The sequence below is a fragment of the Brassica napus genome, chromosome A8, assembly GCF_020379485.1.
Source record: "Brassica napus cultivar Da-Ae chromosome A8, Da-Ae, whole genome shotgun sequence".
Lineage (NCBI taxonomy): Eukaryota > Viridiplantae > Streptophyta > Magnoliopsida > Brassicales > Brassicaceae > Brassica > Brassica napus.
In genome coordinates this window covers 17,652,162-17,669,774 of record NC_063441.1, presented here as the reverse complement: position 1 = coordinate 17,669,774, position 17,613 = coordinate 17,652,162, and the positions used below count along the sequence as shown (strand labels likewise).

General features: G+C 34.7%; 3 protein-coding genes across 5 annotated transcripts; all 3 read right to left on the bottom strand.

The window, feature by feature from the left end:
• Positions 1–38: 38 nt before the first annotated feature.
• On the bottom strand, positions 39–1,745 carry LOC106361595. Its single transcript, XM_013801370.3, has 3 exons — positions 1,555–1,745; positions 581–1,308; positions 39–511 (listed from the first exon to the last, which is right to left on the bottom strand). Exons 1-3 carry the CDS (start codon positions 1,585–1,587, stop codon positions 190–192), a joined length of 1,083 nt encoding a protein of 360 aa, XP_013656824.2. The 5' UTR covers positions 1,588–1,745; the 3' UTR covers positions 39–189.
• Positions 1,746–9,775: 8,030 nt separating this feature from the next.
• LOC106361594 (transcription factor TCP24-like) lies at positions 9,776–12,186 on the bottom strand. 3 transcript variants are annotated; one of them, XM_048737914.1, is made up of 4 exons: positions 12,147–12,186; positions 11,774–11,963; positions 10,196–11,293; positions 9,776–9,966 (listed from the first exon to the last, which is right to left on the bottom strand). In XM_048737914.1, exon 3 carries the CDS (start codon positions 11,158–11,160, stop codon positions 10,228–10,230), a length of 933 nt encoding a protein of 310 aa, XP_048593871.1. In that variant the 5' UTR covers positions 11,161–11,293; positions 11,774–11,963; positions 12,147–12,186; the 3' UTR covers positions 9,776–9,966; positions 10,196–10,227. The 3 variants fall into 3 exon arrangements, with proteins under 3 accessions (XP_048593871.1, XP_048593869.1, XP_048593870.1); XM_048737912.1 differs by lacking the exon at positions 9,776–9,966 and adding an exon at positions 11,605–11,646 and having other exon boundaries at positions 10,045–11,293; positions 12,147–12,183; XM_048737913.1 differs by lacking the exon at positions 9,776–9,966 and having other exon boundaries at positions 10,045–11,293.
• A 2,299-nt stretch (positions 12,187–14,485) lies between these two features.
• Positions 14,486–17,412, bottom strand: LOC106361592 (probable inositol transporter 2). The gene is made up of 6 exons (XM_013801369.3): positions 17,146–17,412; positions 16,989–17,059; positions 16,273–16,608; positions 16,090–16,197; positions 15,219–15,821; positions 14,486–15,089 (listed from the first exon to the last, which is right to left on the bottom strand). The coding sequence occupies exons 1-6, from the start codon at positions 17,279–17,281 to the stop codon at positions 14,604–14,606; spliced, it is 1,740 nt and encodes a 579-aa protein (XP_013656823.1). The 5' UTR covers positions 17,282–17,412; the 3' UTR covers positions 14,486–14,603.
• Positions 17,413–17,613: the final 201 nt, after the last annotated feature.

The following is a 17,613-nucleotide window of genomic DNA, read 5'->3' as shown; positions in this document are numbered from 1 at the left end:
ATAAGAATATTAATATACATACGCTTCTGCCCACCATGTGTAATTAAAGACGTTCTCCATTAATTGAATATCACTCGATGGTAAACAAATGCAACCAAAGTAATTATGGGTTTTGATCAACGTAATATTCTTGTAAATATGATATATTCGATGATCTAATCCAAACCGGCCAACATGACACAACCACACCTAATAGCTAGAAAACGGAGGAAGCCAGTAGGGGGAGTAAGGAATGGTATATGGTGTATCTTCTGGATATTCATAGAGACGGCAGCTAAACTTACTCATATTGAGCGACACAAACAAACGTCCATTTAAAAAGATGGAGTTAGGGTTGAGGCCACGGCAAGAGCTCGCCTTAAGACAGAAGTCCTCACTTTTCGAGATGAAAATGCACATATCTCCAATGTCGTCAGTGTAGTGCATGTTTTTCCTCCCATCTTTTGTATCCTCCTCTCTAAACACCATTACCATCGGCGCTTTGCACCCTTCAGGGGTGTATTCTGAGAACCTGCACGTTATTACAAAAGGTTTTTGAGATGTTACATTAGCAAGTTCCTTAAATATTATTATAAGGTACCATTTGACAAGGAAAGATTCGCCGGAAGGTGACTCCACCCAGTGATCCTCCCTGCAGTTAGAATCCAACCGTTGCTGTTGTTCGCGTGGCATGCTTGGAAGGTTGTGCAACACCAACTCATGGAACTTAGGCTTCTTGTCTTTAGTGAAGTCGTGATCCCAAGAGCATAAGTAGTTGCCTCCAGGAGCAAGCAAGTTGAACCGTTGGTCTTTCTTGGAATACATTAGTTTTGAGGTATCCCATGACTCAAAAGGTGTTGGGATGTTAGTCCATCGCAGATCAAGATGGGGTCTGCAGAAACTTAGCTGTTTACCCAAGAACTTGATGCCAACGACCCAGTCTTTGTCGTATGGCTCAGGAGAAGAGGACATGGCCATGTTGCACACCACTTCGGTTTGGTAAGTGTGCATTGTAGTGAATGGAGGCAGAGGAACCACCTTTGGTTCTGACTTGGAAGCATATGGGTTCAGAAAGTCGCTGATAACTGCTGAGCGGTCTAGCCTATTGGAGAACATGCCCCACCCACGGGAGGTTCCGACCAATGTAGCGTTATAAAACTCTTTGGGAAATGCTTTCTCTGGAGATCTAACTAACTCACAACTGTCCACGTCGAACAGCAGGGCTTCTCCCACGTTTCCGTTAGGAGAGGGAGACATAATCATGCACATCGGAGTACACGGCCCGGTCGTGGACGATGAAAACGTACGGACGCTCCTGCTCTTGTAGATCTGCCAAGTTCAGACAGAAATATTAAAAGACATTAAATCAAATACTCTTCTCTAAGCATAGATCGGATCTCAGCCATTCGATTCTTATCTTTGTTTGTTATATTAATCTCCCCCTAACAGAGAAAATCCATTTTCTTCCGTACAAAATAAAAACTATAGAAAAGTGACATCATCTTTTAACAAACAGATCTAAGGGTTGAAAATAAATCATCTAAGAGAAGTAAAGCAGGAAAGAGCTTAGCTTACGAGGGGAGAGAGCTTGAAGAGAAGCCGAGGCATTATTGAAAGATACCACCACGAAACCCTAAACTAAGATGAAGTCGCCTCCTTCGTTTTAAGATAGCAATATAGGCTTGGCTAATAGTTCAAAAAAAAAAATAGGCTTGGCTAAAAAAAATGTTACAAAAAAGAAATATAAGCTTGGCTACCAAGTTTATTTTTTTTCCTTTTTCCGTTTTAATGATTTTTTTCTTTTCTGTTTGGAATCTTTCCAAACCAATTCCATATCTTTTATCTTTAATTTTTATTTGCTTTTTACAGTTGATGTATTTGTTATCATGGTCCACTCACAGAAGCTCTTAATAAATAACCCTGTAAACAAGTATATATACAATAAGTTCCTGAGCCAACCACATTCACAAATCTATATCTTATAAACTCTGAGTCAATGAAAATGTTCTATGAAAATTAATCTTTATCTTCACATTTCAGTTTGCCATCTTATTATTAATCGTTCTTAGTTTTCTCTAAACTATATTCTTAATTTTAGTACACAATTACTATACAAGTATTTGGTTTCAAAGTTCGAACAGTTATATCCACATTCATTTCTTCATCCTTACTAAAGTAAATTATAAATTGATATAACGTCTCTGTGACTGACATGTCTTTATTTGTCTACAATATTATGCGAAGAGCCTTGTAATTTCTTTTCATTATATTATTATTCACCTATTATTTACTAAAATATTTGCTCTAGCCCTTCATGATTCAGACTTGATGTAATGGTTCTGATATTTAAATGGAACTTCTTAACTGGTACATGTTATGGGCTACGCTCTTCAACCCCGTCGTATATTTCTACGGAACTGAAAATGGTTCATCGTCTTGCTTGTAGTAAATTAAATCGGCCAATGGAACTCTTAAGATACACATTATGGGCCCACATTTCCCATCGTATATTTCTACGGAACTGAAAATGGTTCATTTCATCGTCTTGTTTGTGATATTTCAAATCGCTCAATGTAACTTCTGAATTGGATACACGCACGTTCACCCATTTTATATTTGTACGGAACTGAAAAATTAAATTATTATATCGGTAAGAGATCCCATTAAACCACTATCTCTCAGTTATGTATTCTCTTTTGATACATCATACATGTTTAGCAAATCATTTCACATTGGAAATTCGTATCAACCAAATGGAGGAGAGTACTTCTCTTTGGGAAACTGCTGTTATTTTTTAAATTGGGCCTTAAAGCACATTAAACTATTATTCGCAAGCCCATTCAGCATGCTTACGTTGTATCTTAGTTGATATGGTATCTTCCATGCAAGATAGTATGGTATCTTTCTAAATCCATTGATATCAATAAAATAAAATAACCAACTTGGTACTTTGAAAGATCTAAAGCACTGTGATGAATACTGACGATGTTAGTGAATGGACTGGCTGGAAAATTGTGGCAAAGACCAGAAGAAAGTTACTTGAATGTAACCTTCTGTGACAAACTGACAATCGGATGGTATGCATTACTTCTTATAGTTTGTGTAGATACATTACTTGGAAATTTTTTTGATCTCTTTTATCTTTGTTAATCAATGTATTTTCAGTTTATTATGGGTAAAACAGCCTTGTAATTTCTGAATATGAACTGTGAGAGACTTTGCATGTACAAACAACACAAATTCCAACATCTTTAACACAAATAGGAGCAAACTATACAAAGATTATTGAACGATACGTAACAGACTACTAGTTTAGGTTACAAAAATCTTGGGGGTCCTTTTCGTCTTGGGATAAATAGTTTTAAACTTGCAGCACAAAAACGAATCATTTACCGATACATATCAGACTACTAATTTATGATACAAAACCGTGCGTCGTCATTTTAGTCTTGGGATAAATAATTTAAACTCGCAGCACAAAAACGAATCATCAAATGATACATAACAGTATACTAGTTTTTGATAGGAGAATCTTCGTCATTTACCAGAACTTTAAGAGGAGATAATAGTGTAGTCGTTCATTTCTAAATGAAGGATTATATATATAGCTAGATAGCAATGGAAGAACGGATACATTTTTTTAGAAAAAAGGACGAACGGATACATAAAACATAAGAACTGCAATTAAGAAACAACAAACATAGATAGATTCGTCACATTAAGATAAAATCTTAACCGACTTTTTTTTAAAGAAAAGAAAAACAGAGGAGTATCCATTTCTTACCTTTGCCACCGCATTTCTTGCCTTTTGGAGGAGATAAAGATCAAGAGGTGCCCTCATCATCATCATCATCTTCTTCGTTGCTGAGCTCTGGACGTTGCACTGAGAACAGCCTAACCTCACTCCCCATGTTTCTACCGTCTTCATCTACTTCGTCGTATGAGGCCACTATGAATGCGCTTTCTGCAGTGACTTTGAAGCGTGTGGTTGTGACGACGTCTTCATCTCTAGGCATGCCATATCTTGGTTTTGAAGGAATGGGTGTGGAGATCTTGTGCTCAAAGGAGACTTGAACCCAGTGATGTTTGATAATCTGCCTCTCCACCGCTCCGGCGTTCATTTGAGTAGAAACCCTTTCAGCAATGATGGTAGGGATGCACTGGCCTTTGAAAAAAGGATGGTCCGACAGCATCTCCCTCACCATTGTTTCAAACCTTGTGAGGAATTGGGATCTAACCCGGTCCATAACTGCCTTCCGAGATGCATTGAACATTTTGAGAGAGCTAGATAGATAGATAGAGAGGGAAAGAGAGATCGATAGGTGTGGTTTCTGACGGTTGTAGGGAGGCATATATATAGAAGCGAAGAGAAAATGGCAGGAGGAATATTAATCTACGTACGTAACATTTTTTTGAAGGCAATAAAAGCAATGCTATCTTAAAATGTGACTAGAAACTGAAAGAAATTAATTTACTACAAATAAAAATTATATTATTGTATTAAAAATGTATATATGGATAGTGGTCACAACATTTGTTAACGTATTAAAAATCATAAAAAAGAAGGGACTTTCTTTGTAATTACAAAACTTCATCAAATGTATATATGGATAGTGGTTGTGCATGCAACACATAATTATATTGTTGCATGCATCGAGATATATTATTGTATGGCAAAATTATCCTTTTTTTTTTTGTAATGAGAGTATTTATGTTACATTTGTAATTTTTTTTAGCTCCCACGGTACACCATACTCCATTTTTGGTTAACTATGTAACGCATGAAATACACACTGAAAGAAATCATATTTGCAGATACTATATGACACACGATAAGTCTTTTACATAATAAAAAACATTTACGAGCCTTCAACAAAATTTTGTACACAACTCAATCAATTAATCAACTATATATGGATAGTGGTTTAGTAAATGGTAGTTGTTAGATTTGGTCGTAGAAAACACCTTACAAAAGACACATATTGATCGCTTGTAATTTGTAATTTTGAATAAGAAAGTTCGCTTATAGTAACAATCAAGAATATACACAACTTTCAGTTATGGGTAGGGAACATTCTTTTTTTTTTTGAAACTAAGGAGAAACATTCTTGATAAACGGCTAAACAATTGTTAAACGGATTTCTATTTTGTAAAATGCTATGGTAATTCTTTCCTTCTTCTTTTTGAAGTTCAAATTTAATACAGATCATTTGATAACTGGTTTTATTTCACCTAATGGAATATGAAGCCATTTATATCTTCAAAAACTCATTTCTTTTTGTTAGGTTTTTTCTTTTGTTTAAGCACCTACTGGTGTATGTCTTTTATCTTTTGCTTGTTTTCTCTTTGTTTCTCTCAGAGCATTGAGCTTTTTAGAGATCAAACTTTTGGAAGTTATTTCAATGACAAAAAAAAAACTGGTTTTATTTCACATTTTATAAAACAAAGTAATGACTAGTTATTTACCCATCACACGGTATCATGACAATCGTCTTTTGTTGGCAGACTACTTACTGCAAGAAAAAAATCTTATGATTTATTGATAATATCAATTATATTCCTCTTTTTATTACCAATAGGCATGACCACCAACCTTCTTTTCCTTGTTTCTTCTTTGGTGTTTTTTGGATTTATGAAGCCACAGTGGTAGCTACCGTGGTCAGTTCTAATAAAGAGAGCAGTAGATGTCAATTTATTCGTTTATAGAGAAATCGAAGTGCCCAACTTGTTTCCAGAATCTTTACAACTTGATGTCTTGGACAGGTGATGAGTGATTAAGAATAATAACACTTTTTTTAGTCAAACGAATAATAACACATACACATTTATTTTTACCTAAACTATTATTAGTCAAGTTAAGTTGCCAAAACATGAGAGCAACTCCATCAATGGTATAAGGAAGGGATTCTCAAAAGTTGATTAGTTACTAATTAAATCATGTGTGTTATCTTGGGTTGTTTAGCCATTTACATTTTTTTACACTATGTTTGATGTTTATCTTAGCATCATTGTAAATTGTATTTATCCGTAATGGGCTCTCCTACGGCTCTCCATTTTGATAATGAAAAAGATGAACGCAAAAATCTCAACTGTTAAAAGGTTTTAGTTATCTTTTTGGAGTTTAAATTTAATAGAAATCATTTGATAACATGTTTTATTTTATGACTTGAATCAATTACTTAAAACTTTTTCATTCAGCCATTTTACGTTTTTTTACACTATGTTTAATGTTTATCTTAGCATCATTGTAAATTGTATTTGTCCGTAATGGGCTCTCCTACGGCTCTCCATTTTGATAATGAAAAAGATGAACGCAAAAATCTCCATTTTTAAAAGGTTTTAGTTGGTAAAATACTTTCGAAATTATCTCTTTGGAGTTTAAATTTAATAGAAATCATTTGATAACATGTTTTATTTTTACATTTCATAAAATAAAGTAATTTACTTACCCACACATGGTATCATGGCAATCGTCTTTTGTTGGCAGAATACATGTGAAGATTAACTACACAAGAAACAAATCATATGATTTATTGAGAACATCAATTCTATTTCTCTTTTTATTACCAATAGGCATGACCACCAACCTTCTTTTTCTTGTTTCCACTTTGGTGTTTTTTTGGTTTATGAAGCTACAGAGGTCACTACCGTGGTCAGTTCTAATAAAAAGAGCAGTATATGTCAATTTTTGTTTGTTTATAGAGAACTTTGAGTGCCCAAACAGTTTCCAAGATCTTGTCAACTTGGACATGTGATGAGTGATGAAGAATAATAAGTTAATAACACATACACATTTATTTTACCAATAGTATTATTCATCACTCTTGACAAGTAAGCTGCCAAAATATGATAACATGTTTAGTGGCACCAGGTGACACAAAAAAAGATCATGTTTGGTATCTTGGTTTTGGCCCATTTGCGTTTTTACATACCATAGCATCGTTGTAAATTAATTTTTTAATCATGGGCTTTTCATTTTGATAAAGAAAAAGGATGAGCCCAAGTATTTGTAGGACAACGAAATAATGGCAGGAAGGAGGTGACTCAGAAGAATGTAGGAGGTGACTCAGAAATGTAATCATCTCAATCTCCAGATATATGAAAGTATAGTTCCACTAGTTGTGTTGCTATGTAGTAATAGAGCGGTTTATCTTAAAATATTGAAATGATCGAACAAGACTATTTGCTTCCCAAAGAAGAAGAAATAAAAACGTAGAAGAGTGTCAAAAGTCCCAAGATAGCCTTTAAAACATGAAAACATTCTCTTTCTCAAGCCTCAATAAAAGAGACGATATAATATGTGACCCAGCAAAAACTAAAGAAGGAAATTTAAAAAAAAAAACAGGATTTAGATAAGGCTTCAAATGTTTCAAAAGCTTCTTTTTTTCTTTCAGTTTTGTCAAAAACTGAATTAAAATAAAAAGTTGTAGTTAATTTTTATTATTAAATATTATTATACTAGGAGTTATGCATGCACAAACGAATTACTAATTAAATATTAATACATGAATTATTAATTAAAAACTACAATGATAACTTATTGTTTATATTCATTCAATATTATTTTTCAACTATATAAAATTAAGAATTTTGCTTTATAACTATTTAGTTATGTGTTTCCTGTCTTTAAATTATAATTTTTATTAAATAGTAATTTTTGGATAACAACACAATATATAAGAATTATCTTTTTCTTTTATAATATATCTTTTAGATTTTGAATAATTTTTATTTTTCTTAATTTTAATCATTTATCTTATCTATATTTAATTCGTTTTTTATCTAATTTATTTTTTCATTAAGTATAAACAATATTAACCATTTTTAATTTTAACTTAAGATCCGTTGCGAAAATTTAATATAGATATCATGTAATTTAAATTATGGTGAGAAAAAAAAGCAAAGATATCACTATCTGTAGAAAAACATACTACGTTTTAAGCTAACTATTGGTACGTTACCAGTTGAAACAATTTATCTTATATCAATAGGGGATACAAAATTTGCCACTTTGATTTAGATTTTGTAAAATATAGATAAAACAAGATAAAGGATGTCAATCTTGAAAGCCTTTTCAAAAAAAAAAAGATGTCAATCTCCGTACGAATTTCCTGGGAAAAGATATAGACATGATACATATGCTCCGCCGTATCTACGGTGAATCGATTACAATAATATGTCAAGAAACTAAAACGAAACATTTCAATAAAAAATTCAAGCATATATAAACATTAGCATGTACACGCGTAACGCATATATATATATATATATATATATATATATATATATATATATATGTTTTATTGTACATTATGGAAAAACTTGGCGAGGATAATACAAACTCTTCCAAATCTTCTAATGCAATGGTCACCATATATATTTGATGATGGTAAATAAGCCGTGTTGGAGAGCAAGAACACAAACACGGCAGCGACAAAACTTTGCGCCTTCTTACGCTCTCCCCATGAAACACGGTCCAGTCTCCAGAGAACGGGACTACGTACACGAGCAAATCATTCGTACTCTGTAGATACAGGGGATTGATGACACAGACATTTTATGTCTTCTTATGGATGACGGGCTTGGTATATTAAAGTGATTTGAAGTTCGAGTTTTTGAGGTTTATGAAAGTTTTACATGTTTTCTTTCATTTGAACTTGAGGCTGTGGTATGCGTCGGAGTTGGAGTTAACAGATAGTACTGTTCCGAAAGGTGCGACATTGGTGGCTATTAGGTCGAGTGTGAAACAAGGAAGTGCGTGATGCTTCTTGGTTGTCTGATGCGTTTGATGAGCCGTTTGGGACTGCGGTGAAGATGTTGATCAAGCTTTGTCTGGAATCGAACTCGTTTTGATTTGCGCATTACGATGGTTTCAGGTATTACGCACCACTCAAGAAAAAATGTGCTTTTCTGCTCTGTTTTACAGTGTTTAAATTAGATTCCCTCTATGATCTGAATTCAAATATATTTGATTATCATTTAGATACAAGAACCTGCCTGAGGTTTACGTTTTGGCTATGGTCATGTTCTTTGAATTGTTTTTATTTGGGTGATCGTGTTTCTTGTGCTGAGGGTTACATGTGATCTACAAGACCTTAGTCAGTTTCTCCCAAAATGTTGTTCATTTGATGCCAAGGCGAATAAAACTTGCATTGAGTATTGCACACTAGGAAGGTGTTAACAGTGTTATCAATGACATTTTTTCCAGATGGTGGAAGCAAACAGATCCACATATATTGGAGAAAGAAGGAACAAAAAAGAGAAGAAACAGAGAGATCACAACCGTCTTTCTGCAAAAAACTGCAACAACTCACTGGCTTGTGACACATGATGCTTCTTCACCAATCATGCAAAGCGAGTTTCCAACTGAACTCGTAGGGAGGCAGGACTGTGGGAGTTTCTTGTGAGACCGAAGAAGGCAATTGTACATGCACTCTTGTACAATTGCCTTCTTCGGTCTCACAAGAAACTTCCACAGTCCTGCCTCCAGACGAGTTCAATTGGAAACTCGCTTTGCATGATTGGTGAAGAGGTTAGGTGAATACTCCTATTATATACTCCCTTAGTTTTTTAATATAAGGCTTCTTAGAATTGTGCACGTAAATTAATTTTTTTATTTTTAAACAAAAACATCATTAATTATTTACCTAACTACAAATCAACCAATAATAAAATAAAAAGTATATTATTATTGGTTATATAACATTAAATGTTAATAAATTTTACATAGAAAACTGAAAACATCATATAATTTAGAACGGGAACATAAAAACTTCTCTAAAACGACTTATATTAAAAAAAACGGAGGGAGTATGATATTGAATCAAACAGATACATCAAAAAGCAACAATCAGTCAATTTGGTTAAATTAATTGTGACAATACGTGGTGAAACAAGAAAGTACAACAAGTGGAACAAAGTGAATGCTGAGTAAGAAGGGAACCCAACATGGAACACATGAGGAGACAAACACAGACGATGAAAGCCCTCTTTTCAAATACATCCACATGCCATCATATTAGTAATCTTAGAAATGTCATTCTCTTTACTTCAAGACACACAAATAAAGATAAGACTCAATGCCCACCCACGCCTCAATAAACCATCTTTCTTTTACAAGATCAAGAACCCAAAGCAAACAACATGGTACTATTACTACATTAACTAATCCATTTCTTGAAAGATTGACATTGTAAAATAGATAGAAAGTACTAACCAAGATGGAATTAATGAAACATTTTTGCTGTACTATCTTATCTCCTTTCCTTTATCGTCGGAGTTCCGGTTTCCTTCACCGTAATAGAGATATAACCGGCCATCAAAAGCCTCTGGAAGCTGATCATGACTATGGTGGTTGACAGGCGGAGCCATGAAAAATGATATGCTTTGACTGTCCTTTGGAGACGATGAAGAAGAAGACGAAGATATCGATCTTTGATTAATGTTGCTGTTGTTGTTGAGAAAGAGTGGTTGTGAATTGGACTGAAGGGTCCCCCTACTACTGTAACAACCGGATGCTCCGGGAGAATCAGAAGAAGAGATTCCAACGTTGTAGTTCGGTAAAAAAGAGTATTGGTTTTGACTATTATTATGATTCAACGACGGCTCTTGACGATGATTCAAGGAGCTCGGTATGAGCTGAACCGGGTTGAAACAATCAGAAGAACCACCACCGGTCCAACTCCGGTTCGGTTCGTCTAAACCGCGTGTGAGAAGCTGAGTGAAGGAGCTTTGCAAGTCTTTGTCTTTAGCTGTTCTCTCCCTCGCTTTGCCACGACTCTCTGTCCTCGACAAAGACAACAACGAGCTCTCAGACGTGCTCGACTTAGACAGCGAAAGCGTCTGTTCGAAGTTCGTATCGATCGGATTCAAATCGGAGATTGAGTCAGAAGCCGCGTTGATAAGCCACTCAACGGCTTTGCTCGGCTGATCGAACCCGAGACGGTCTTGGAGGTCGTAGAACTGGATCGCTGTAGCGACGGAGAGACGTATCCTCCGATCTCTTAACCCTTTTGATGTTAAGACTTTGCTGTGTCGGTCTTTGCCACCGGTAGCTCGTGAAACCCTAATGATCCGAGACGATGGATTGCTCCAGTCCCTCATTTCAGTTTTGTCGGAGGAGAGTCTCTGTAGCTTTCTGCTTGTTTGTTGTTGTGTCTCAATGTCGTCGTCGTCTTCCATTGAAACACTACTCTCATGCTTTTCAAGTAAGATAGTAATTAAGCCTTCACTACTCTCTCTCTCTGAAGAGAAACAGTTGCAGAGCTATGACGATAGGGCCAAAAAAGACTGAGTATGTTGCAGTGATAGGAATCTGTAAAAAGAAAGAGGAAGAAGAAATTAAAGTCATTGCTATTGAAATACTGAATATATATAAAAAGATTAATGTCAGCTAATTAATTAATTTATACTAATATGTAGATCTGCAAAACCTATTCATGTTCGTAGCATTTCAGTTTCATAGTATATGTATAGCTTCATAGCTGCAAGAGCCTTTTCAGAAACCCTAAATTATTATTGTTTGATAAAAAAAAAGATACTTCCAAAGATTATTAGCTTTGGTCATAAGTTTTTTTAGTTGAAGAATAACAAATATATTTTTTTTTAGTTGAAGAACCTGACTACCTGAGTAATGATTTTTTTTGTTCAAGAAGCTAAAAGCTTGCCCTAAAAATGGAACAATCACAGAAGTTAACAATATAGATACAATAAATAAAGCATAGATTTAATCCTAAAAAGAAAATAAAAGAGAGAAAGGGTTTTGCCTCAAAAATCACCAACAAGAGAAACTCACTTGGATTACAGGTGTCAACTGTCCAAGCTCACTGTCGGACAACAATGGCTGCGAAGATGGTTTATAAATGAAATTTCCTTCTCAGATTCTTTTCATTAGCTTTTTTCTCCCAGTCTTTGGTATGATTCTTCTATAACTCAGATCTCCTCATCATAAGCGTAGTGGTTTAAGAAGAAGAAGATACACAGATCTGAAATATTTAAATCAAAAGGGTCATTTAATATAGCATCAAGTATTCGTTTTCAGGGGAGTTTGTGGTGAGGGTTTATAATGTTTTTCTTTTTTTTTCGGGGAAAATCAGCCAAGAAAGTGAAAGAAAAATGGCGAAAATGGGAATCGGAGGGAGATGCTAGAGAGAGAAAGTATTATTTACCTGTTTGAGAAAAATATCCACAGTAGCCTTCGGACAAGGAATACAAGTGCACTGTTCGGACCATTTAGTACTTTCGTTATGCTGTTTTCTCTCTTTTACCCTTCTTTAGTTTTCGGTTTTACAAATCTGCCATTCTTTGTTTACCTAATTACAATTGGGATATCAAATAGTCCACAACTAATCCACTTATGTTAATCCATCAGCATTGGTGAATATAGATTTTTTAAAATAAATTAAATATTTAAAAATATTGATTATTTTCAAATATGTGTTAAAATATCTCAAACAAAATAAGATTATTTTCTCTCTTCTTTATTTCTTTACTTCATTCATATTATATATTCATGAGAAACCTGCTCAAATAATTAATCAAAGTCCATGTCCTATTCTAAGATCATTATAAAATCTGATTAGACAATAGCTAGGAATAAGCACATAGGTATATATTCTTTGTTTGTGTTTTTGTAGATGAAATACGAATAAGAATAAGGCAAGTGCAAATAATTTATTAGGAAAAATCTTTAAAGGGTAATTACTATTTACACTGTATTTGCTACATGTTTTAACCAAATGTATATCGGTGTTTCAAGAAAAAAAAACAAATGTATATACCCACTTAGATCAGAGATTGATATATCCATCACATGTTTTTGAGTTTATGTACAAGTCAAAACGAAGAATGTCCAAACATACAAAGTCAATTCGAATTACTTAGCGTGGGGATAAAACAAACAAAATAGAAAAGCTATAATAAGCAGGCTCAGACTAATCTGAAGGTGTGGAAAACGCTGCCCTAACCAATATGTGGGATTGGCATTATCAGCTACGAACAATATACATGAAAAGTCACTGACAAATTCATGGTGCTCAAATATACAGTTGTAACAGTTCATATCCTACACTAGCGCTTCCAGTTTTAAATGTCCGGGAGAAAGGACCCTTCCTTAATTTATGGCTCCACGAGGTCAGTGCCGACCCTGATGGAAAGCACACCAAGCACCAGCTTCCGGTCTATCCAAAAAACTTGAAAAAACCAGCCTTTTTAAAACAAATTATTGATATATATTTATGATACTTTAGTTAAGAATATACAAAATAGGTCAACTTTTAGAAAATTGATTGTGGTCTTTCCATGTCAGGACCGCTACTGCATGAGGTACATCGATATTTTAATCATTGATGCAAATATTTAGTCTAAATTCGTTAAAGGATTGTTATCTATTCAACAACCATACAATTGCATCATGTTTCACGCTGATTTAAAATCAGTAGTGAAAAAGGCCATGTCGATGGGATTAATTAAGGGGACACATGATCTTCAGATAAGGCATAAACTTCACTTCTTGCATGCGATAAAATCTGATTCTTATCATTTTCCTCTTTTCAGATAAATCTGATTCAATAAAACTGTGTTTTCTCCCTTAAGCATGGATTCTTTTGAACTGTAGCTATATAAGCAATCCAAGTTCAAGTATACCGAATCCATATTAAACAATTTGATGCTTGAACCCACTTGAATAAAAACAAACCAAAACAACATCTCACACGAATACAACCCCACTTGGACTAACTAACCAAATACATTCCCTAAATGGGAATTGTTACGTCTCTATAATCAGATGTCTTTATTCCAGAGTTGCATTAATATTTGTGTGCCTTCCATTATAAAAATGGTTTTTAAGAAGACCAATGCAAAAAGAAGGTGATATTTGGGTTTCGGTGGTAACAGTGCTTAACGACGGGCTCGAGACTGTGAGGCACCAGGCACGTGTCGCTGTCTAAAGGCATTTATTGATGCACATTCAGAATATTTTGTTTCACATCGAATTTCACCTTTTTGTTTCCAAAATACATAGTTACTCCAATGTATCTCTTGAATCTTGAATGTATTTTCGAATGTTTATTATATTAAACATAATTGGTTTGTTTCTCCGAGTTAAGAAACGCACAAATTTACAACCTCAGTAGCAGTTTAGTTGCCCGTATTTGAATTGATTTAATATTAGAAAATTTCTAATGCAAAAAGAGCAAAATACCATTTGGAATTACCTACCTTTCAACTTTCAAGTATATTTTTGTTATCTGCATTTAATCTTGTAGTTGTCAGCTTCATCCTCAACAGCTAAAAAGACAAGATTTTATGTAAAATTATTTATTTTAAGTTAAATAACCTCGAATGTATCATATGACCATAGGAGTTATTCACCATTGACAATAGTTAAACGAGAGGTTGTGTAATTTAATTGGTCTTTATCAAAATGATTTTGGTGACACTTCACTGTTATGGTAAAAGATATAGCTTCTAGGATCTTCCTCTAGTAGTTTGACTCATAAAAGTATTTTTATGGTAGAGAGGGGATCACGTAACTGTCACTATCAAGTTTCATATACAAAGTTACAAGTCTAATGTGATTTCTTATTTATATTACTAATGAAATCTTTAAAGATCGAGTTCTCTTATGCAGTTTGGTTTCCTTTCTCAACGGGCTGTGATCTTTTCTTCCAGAACTTGAAATGAAGAGATCTTCCCTCAAGCATCTTCTCAATCTCCTCCATTGGCATTCCTTTTGTCTCCGGAACACACACCACAACAAAGAGAAGAGCAATGACTGAGATCACTCCAAACATGAGGAAAGTCCAAGAAGTCCCAATAGCTTCAGTCAAAGACAAGAAAGACTGAGCTACAATTAAATTTGATATCCAATTTGCAGTTGCAGCTATTCCTCCACAGATTCCTCTGAATCTCAATGGATAAATCTCTGAGTTAACTATCCATGGAACAGTCCCCATCCCCGGAGAGAAGAAAATGATATAAAGTCCCAATCCAAGAAGAGCAAACCAACCAAAATTACTAGGACATCCTCTTGTGTACCAAAGCCGGTTTTCATTATGACATAAGTCCTTAACCGAATCATTAGAGACCCAACAAGCCCCAGGATGTTCCTGCATTCATCATATAAAAAAAGATATGGAACTCTAATGTTTTTCAAGTTAAAAAAAAAACATTTTCAAAAAAGAAAAGTAAAAAAAAGGTTATAAAGAAAACATTTTCGGGTTCTTCGAAGACTTTACCTTTCCACTGGGAGATGAACAAAACCCACAAGAAGGAGAAGAAGCTTTCAAACAAGTCATACAATCCCAAGTTTGTGCTTTCAAAGATGAGTTGTAATCCGGACAAGTAACGTTATTGAACCTTTGTGTCTCGAGGGAGCTAATCGCAGGAGCATGAGTAGTCACTTCATAGAAAACACCAGTTAGCAATCCAAGAGAGACAATGACTCCAAAAAGACTAATGATCAAAAGCTTTTTCCTTCCGGTTCTATCGATGAGGTAAATGCTAATGATGGAACCAAATGCGTTAAGTCCTGCGGTAACTAGAGACAAGAGAATAGCTGTTCTGTTTGAAGCAAAACCGGCCAGCTGGAAAATGGTGGGACTATAATACATAACAGTGTTGATACCAACGAACTGCTGAAACACTTGGAGACCAACACCAGCTATTAGTCCTCGTCTAACGGTTTTGGTTTTGCATAGTTTGGTAATGTTGATTTTCTCGGAAGATCCTTCTTCGAATATCTCTGATTCAACTGAGTCTTTTAGTGCTCTAATCTCGTGTTCTACATCTTCTGCTGAGTATATTCTTCTCATGATTGCTTTAGCCTCTTCTTCTCTTCCCTGTTTATGTTAGAATGAAAAATACAATTTGTTATGGGTATATTTTTCATAGAACCAAAAATGTAAACTGGAAGTAGGTTTTAAAAGGTTAAAATATTTAGAGAAATGATACCAAACCAATCCATAGTAGATTTTGTTTTATATTTTGCCATATTAATAACTGTTTTTCAGTGTTTCAAAACAAAATAGTAACTATTTTTCTCCTTTTTTTTGAACACATGTAACTATTTTTCTCTAAAATTATCATATTGAACACATTCATATATACCTTGCGGTATAACCAACGAGGTGATTCAGGGAGTGTAAACATTAAGATGAACTGCAAAAGGGCTGGAACTCCCGCGATTCCAAGCATCCACCTCCATGTTCCTTTCACCTAAAACAATAAGAGAAACAGAACATTAACACCTTTAGAATAATCCAAAATGATAAATTGTTTAATATCACTTACGTCGGTGAAGGCTAAGTTAATGAGGTAAGACACGAATTGTCCTCCGGTGATAAGAAACCCATTGGTACTGACCAAAGCTCCTCTGATCTTAGCTGGAGAAGCTTCTGATATGTAGAGCGGGGCGGTCATCGAAGCCATACCGACCCCAAGGCCCACAAAAACACGGCCAACGACAATGAGGGACGGGTTAGGAGCGACAGCCATAATGATAGCTCCTATTAGGAAGAGGAAATCCGCCATGAGAATGGCGCTTCTCCTCCCGAATTTGTCATTGGCCCAACCTCCGATGGCTGCTCCAACGATGGCTCCAGCAACCGCCATGCTCACTATCATTTCCTGTTTTTCATAAAATTGATTTGGAGCTTAGTGTGTGTTTGTAACGTTTGAGTAGTTAGTTACGTGATTCTTAACGGTAAATACAAAAACAGCATGGTGTGTATAACGGCATGAGTAAAACAGAGTTGAAACTCTTATGATCTGCTTTTATTTATGCTTGTCCAAATTTCTGAAAACCTTTTCCTAGGCTTTTGCAAAGTATTTCATAATGATTAGACCTAAAGTTATTAAGGTTTCTTTGATTTGACACTATGGTCTCTGTGTTGTTTTGGGATGACATTACAATTTAATTACCACATCAATCTTGTTAAAATAGTTCCTAGAAAATAATCATAATTCAACACATCTTTTTTTGTTTGTAAAAACAAACATATAAGAACCTGTAACCAAGTTTCCCGGTCAACAGTCTTGAAATCTTCTTTGATATAAAGCAGAGCTCCTGATATAACTCCTGCATGTATATATAAAGCCCATCAAACTTGAGCCACATGTGTATATAGATGAGTGAAACTGCAGATAACAGATTAAGAAACTTACCGGTATCGTAGCCAAAGAGAAGACCACCGATTCCTGCGGAGAAAGCAAGACGAAGAACATAAGGGTTCTTCCATGTTAGAGAAAAACATTCTCTGAAAGCTGATTTATCTGCCCCTCCATGTATTCCTCCTTCCATTCTTTTTTATTTTGTGTGTGTAAGTTTTAGTTTAAAGTGTTAGATGAGGAGACTGAACAACAAATATAAACTTATATAAAGAGTGTGATTTTCTCTGTTGTGGTCTGTTTTTTTTTTTTTTGTATTTTTCTTTGTGCTGATAAAGTGAGAAAATGATAAGTGGTTATTATTCAATGGAGAATTGATATGGTACAAGACACTCGTGCTAGAAAAATCCAGTTGACTTGTCCAAATTTTCTTCTTTTACCTTTTTGATAACTCATTTGCTTGCTTTTTTTCTCATTTCTATTGTATTTATTTACCTTTTGAAGCATTTGCATATTTTCCTTAAG

Bases quoted from the DNA above. Each gene is read 5' to 3' on its own strand.
- LOC106361595 (XM_013801370.3), bottom strand. From the start codon at position 1,587: ATGCCTCGGCTTCTCTTCAAGCTCTCTCCCCTC. The intron at 1,309-1,554 runs GTAAGCTAAGCT...TGAACTTGGCAG, and splicing joins TCTTCAAGCTCTCTCCCCTC to ATCTACAAGAGCAGGAGCGT. The intron at 512-580 runs GTACCTTATAAT...AATAACGTGCAG, and splicing joins GAATCTTTCCTTGTCAAATG to GTTCTCAGAATACACCCCTG.
- LOC106361594 (XM_048737914.1), bottom strand. From the start codon at position 11,160: ATGGAAGACGACGACGACATTGAGACACAACAACAAACAAGCAGAAAG.
- LOC106361592 (XM_013801369.3), bottom strand. From the start codon at position 17,281: ATGGAAGGAGGAATACATGGAGGGGCAGATAAATCAGCTTTCAGAGAA. The intron at 17,060-17,145 runs GTAAGTTTCTTA...ATATACATGCAG, and splicing joins TCTCTTTGGCTACGATACCG to GAGTTATATCAGGAGCTCTG. The intron at 15,822-16,089 runs GTATATATGAAT...TAACATAAACAG, and splicing joins CTCGTTGGTTATACCGCAAG to GGAAGAGAAGAAGAGGCTAA.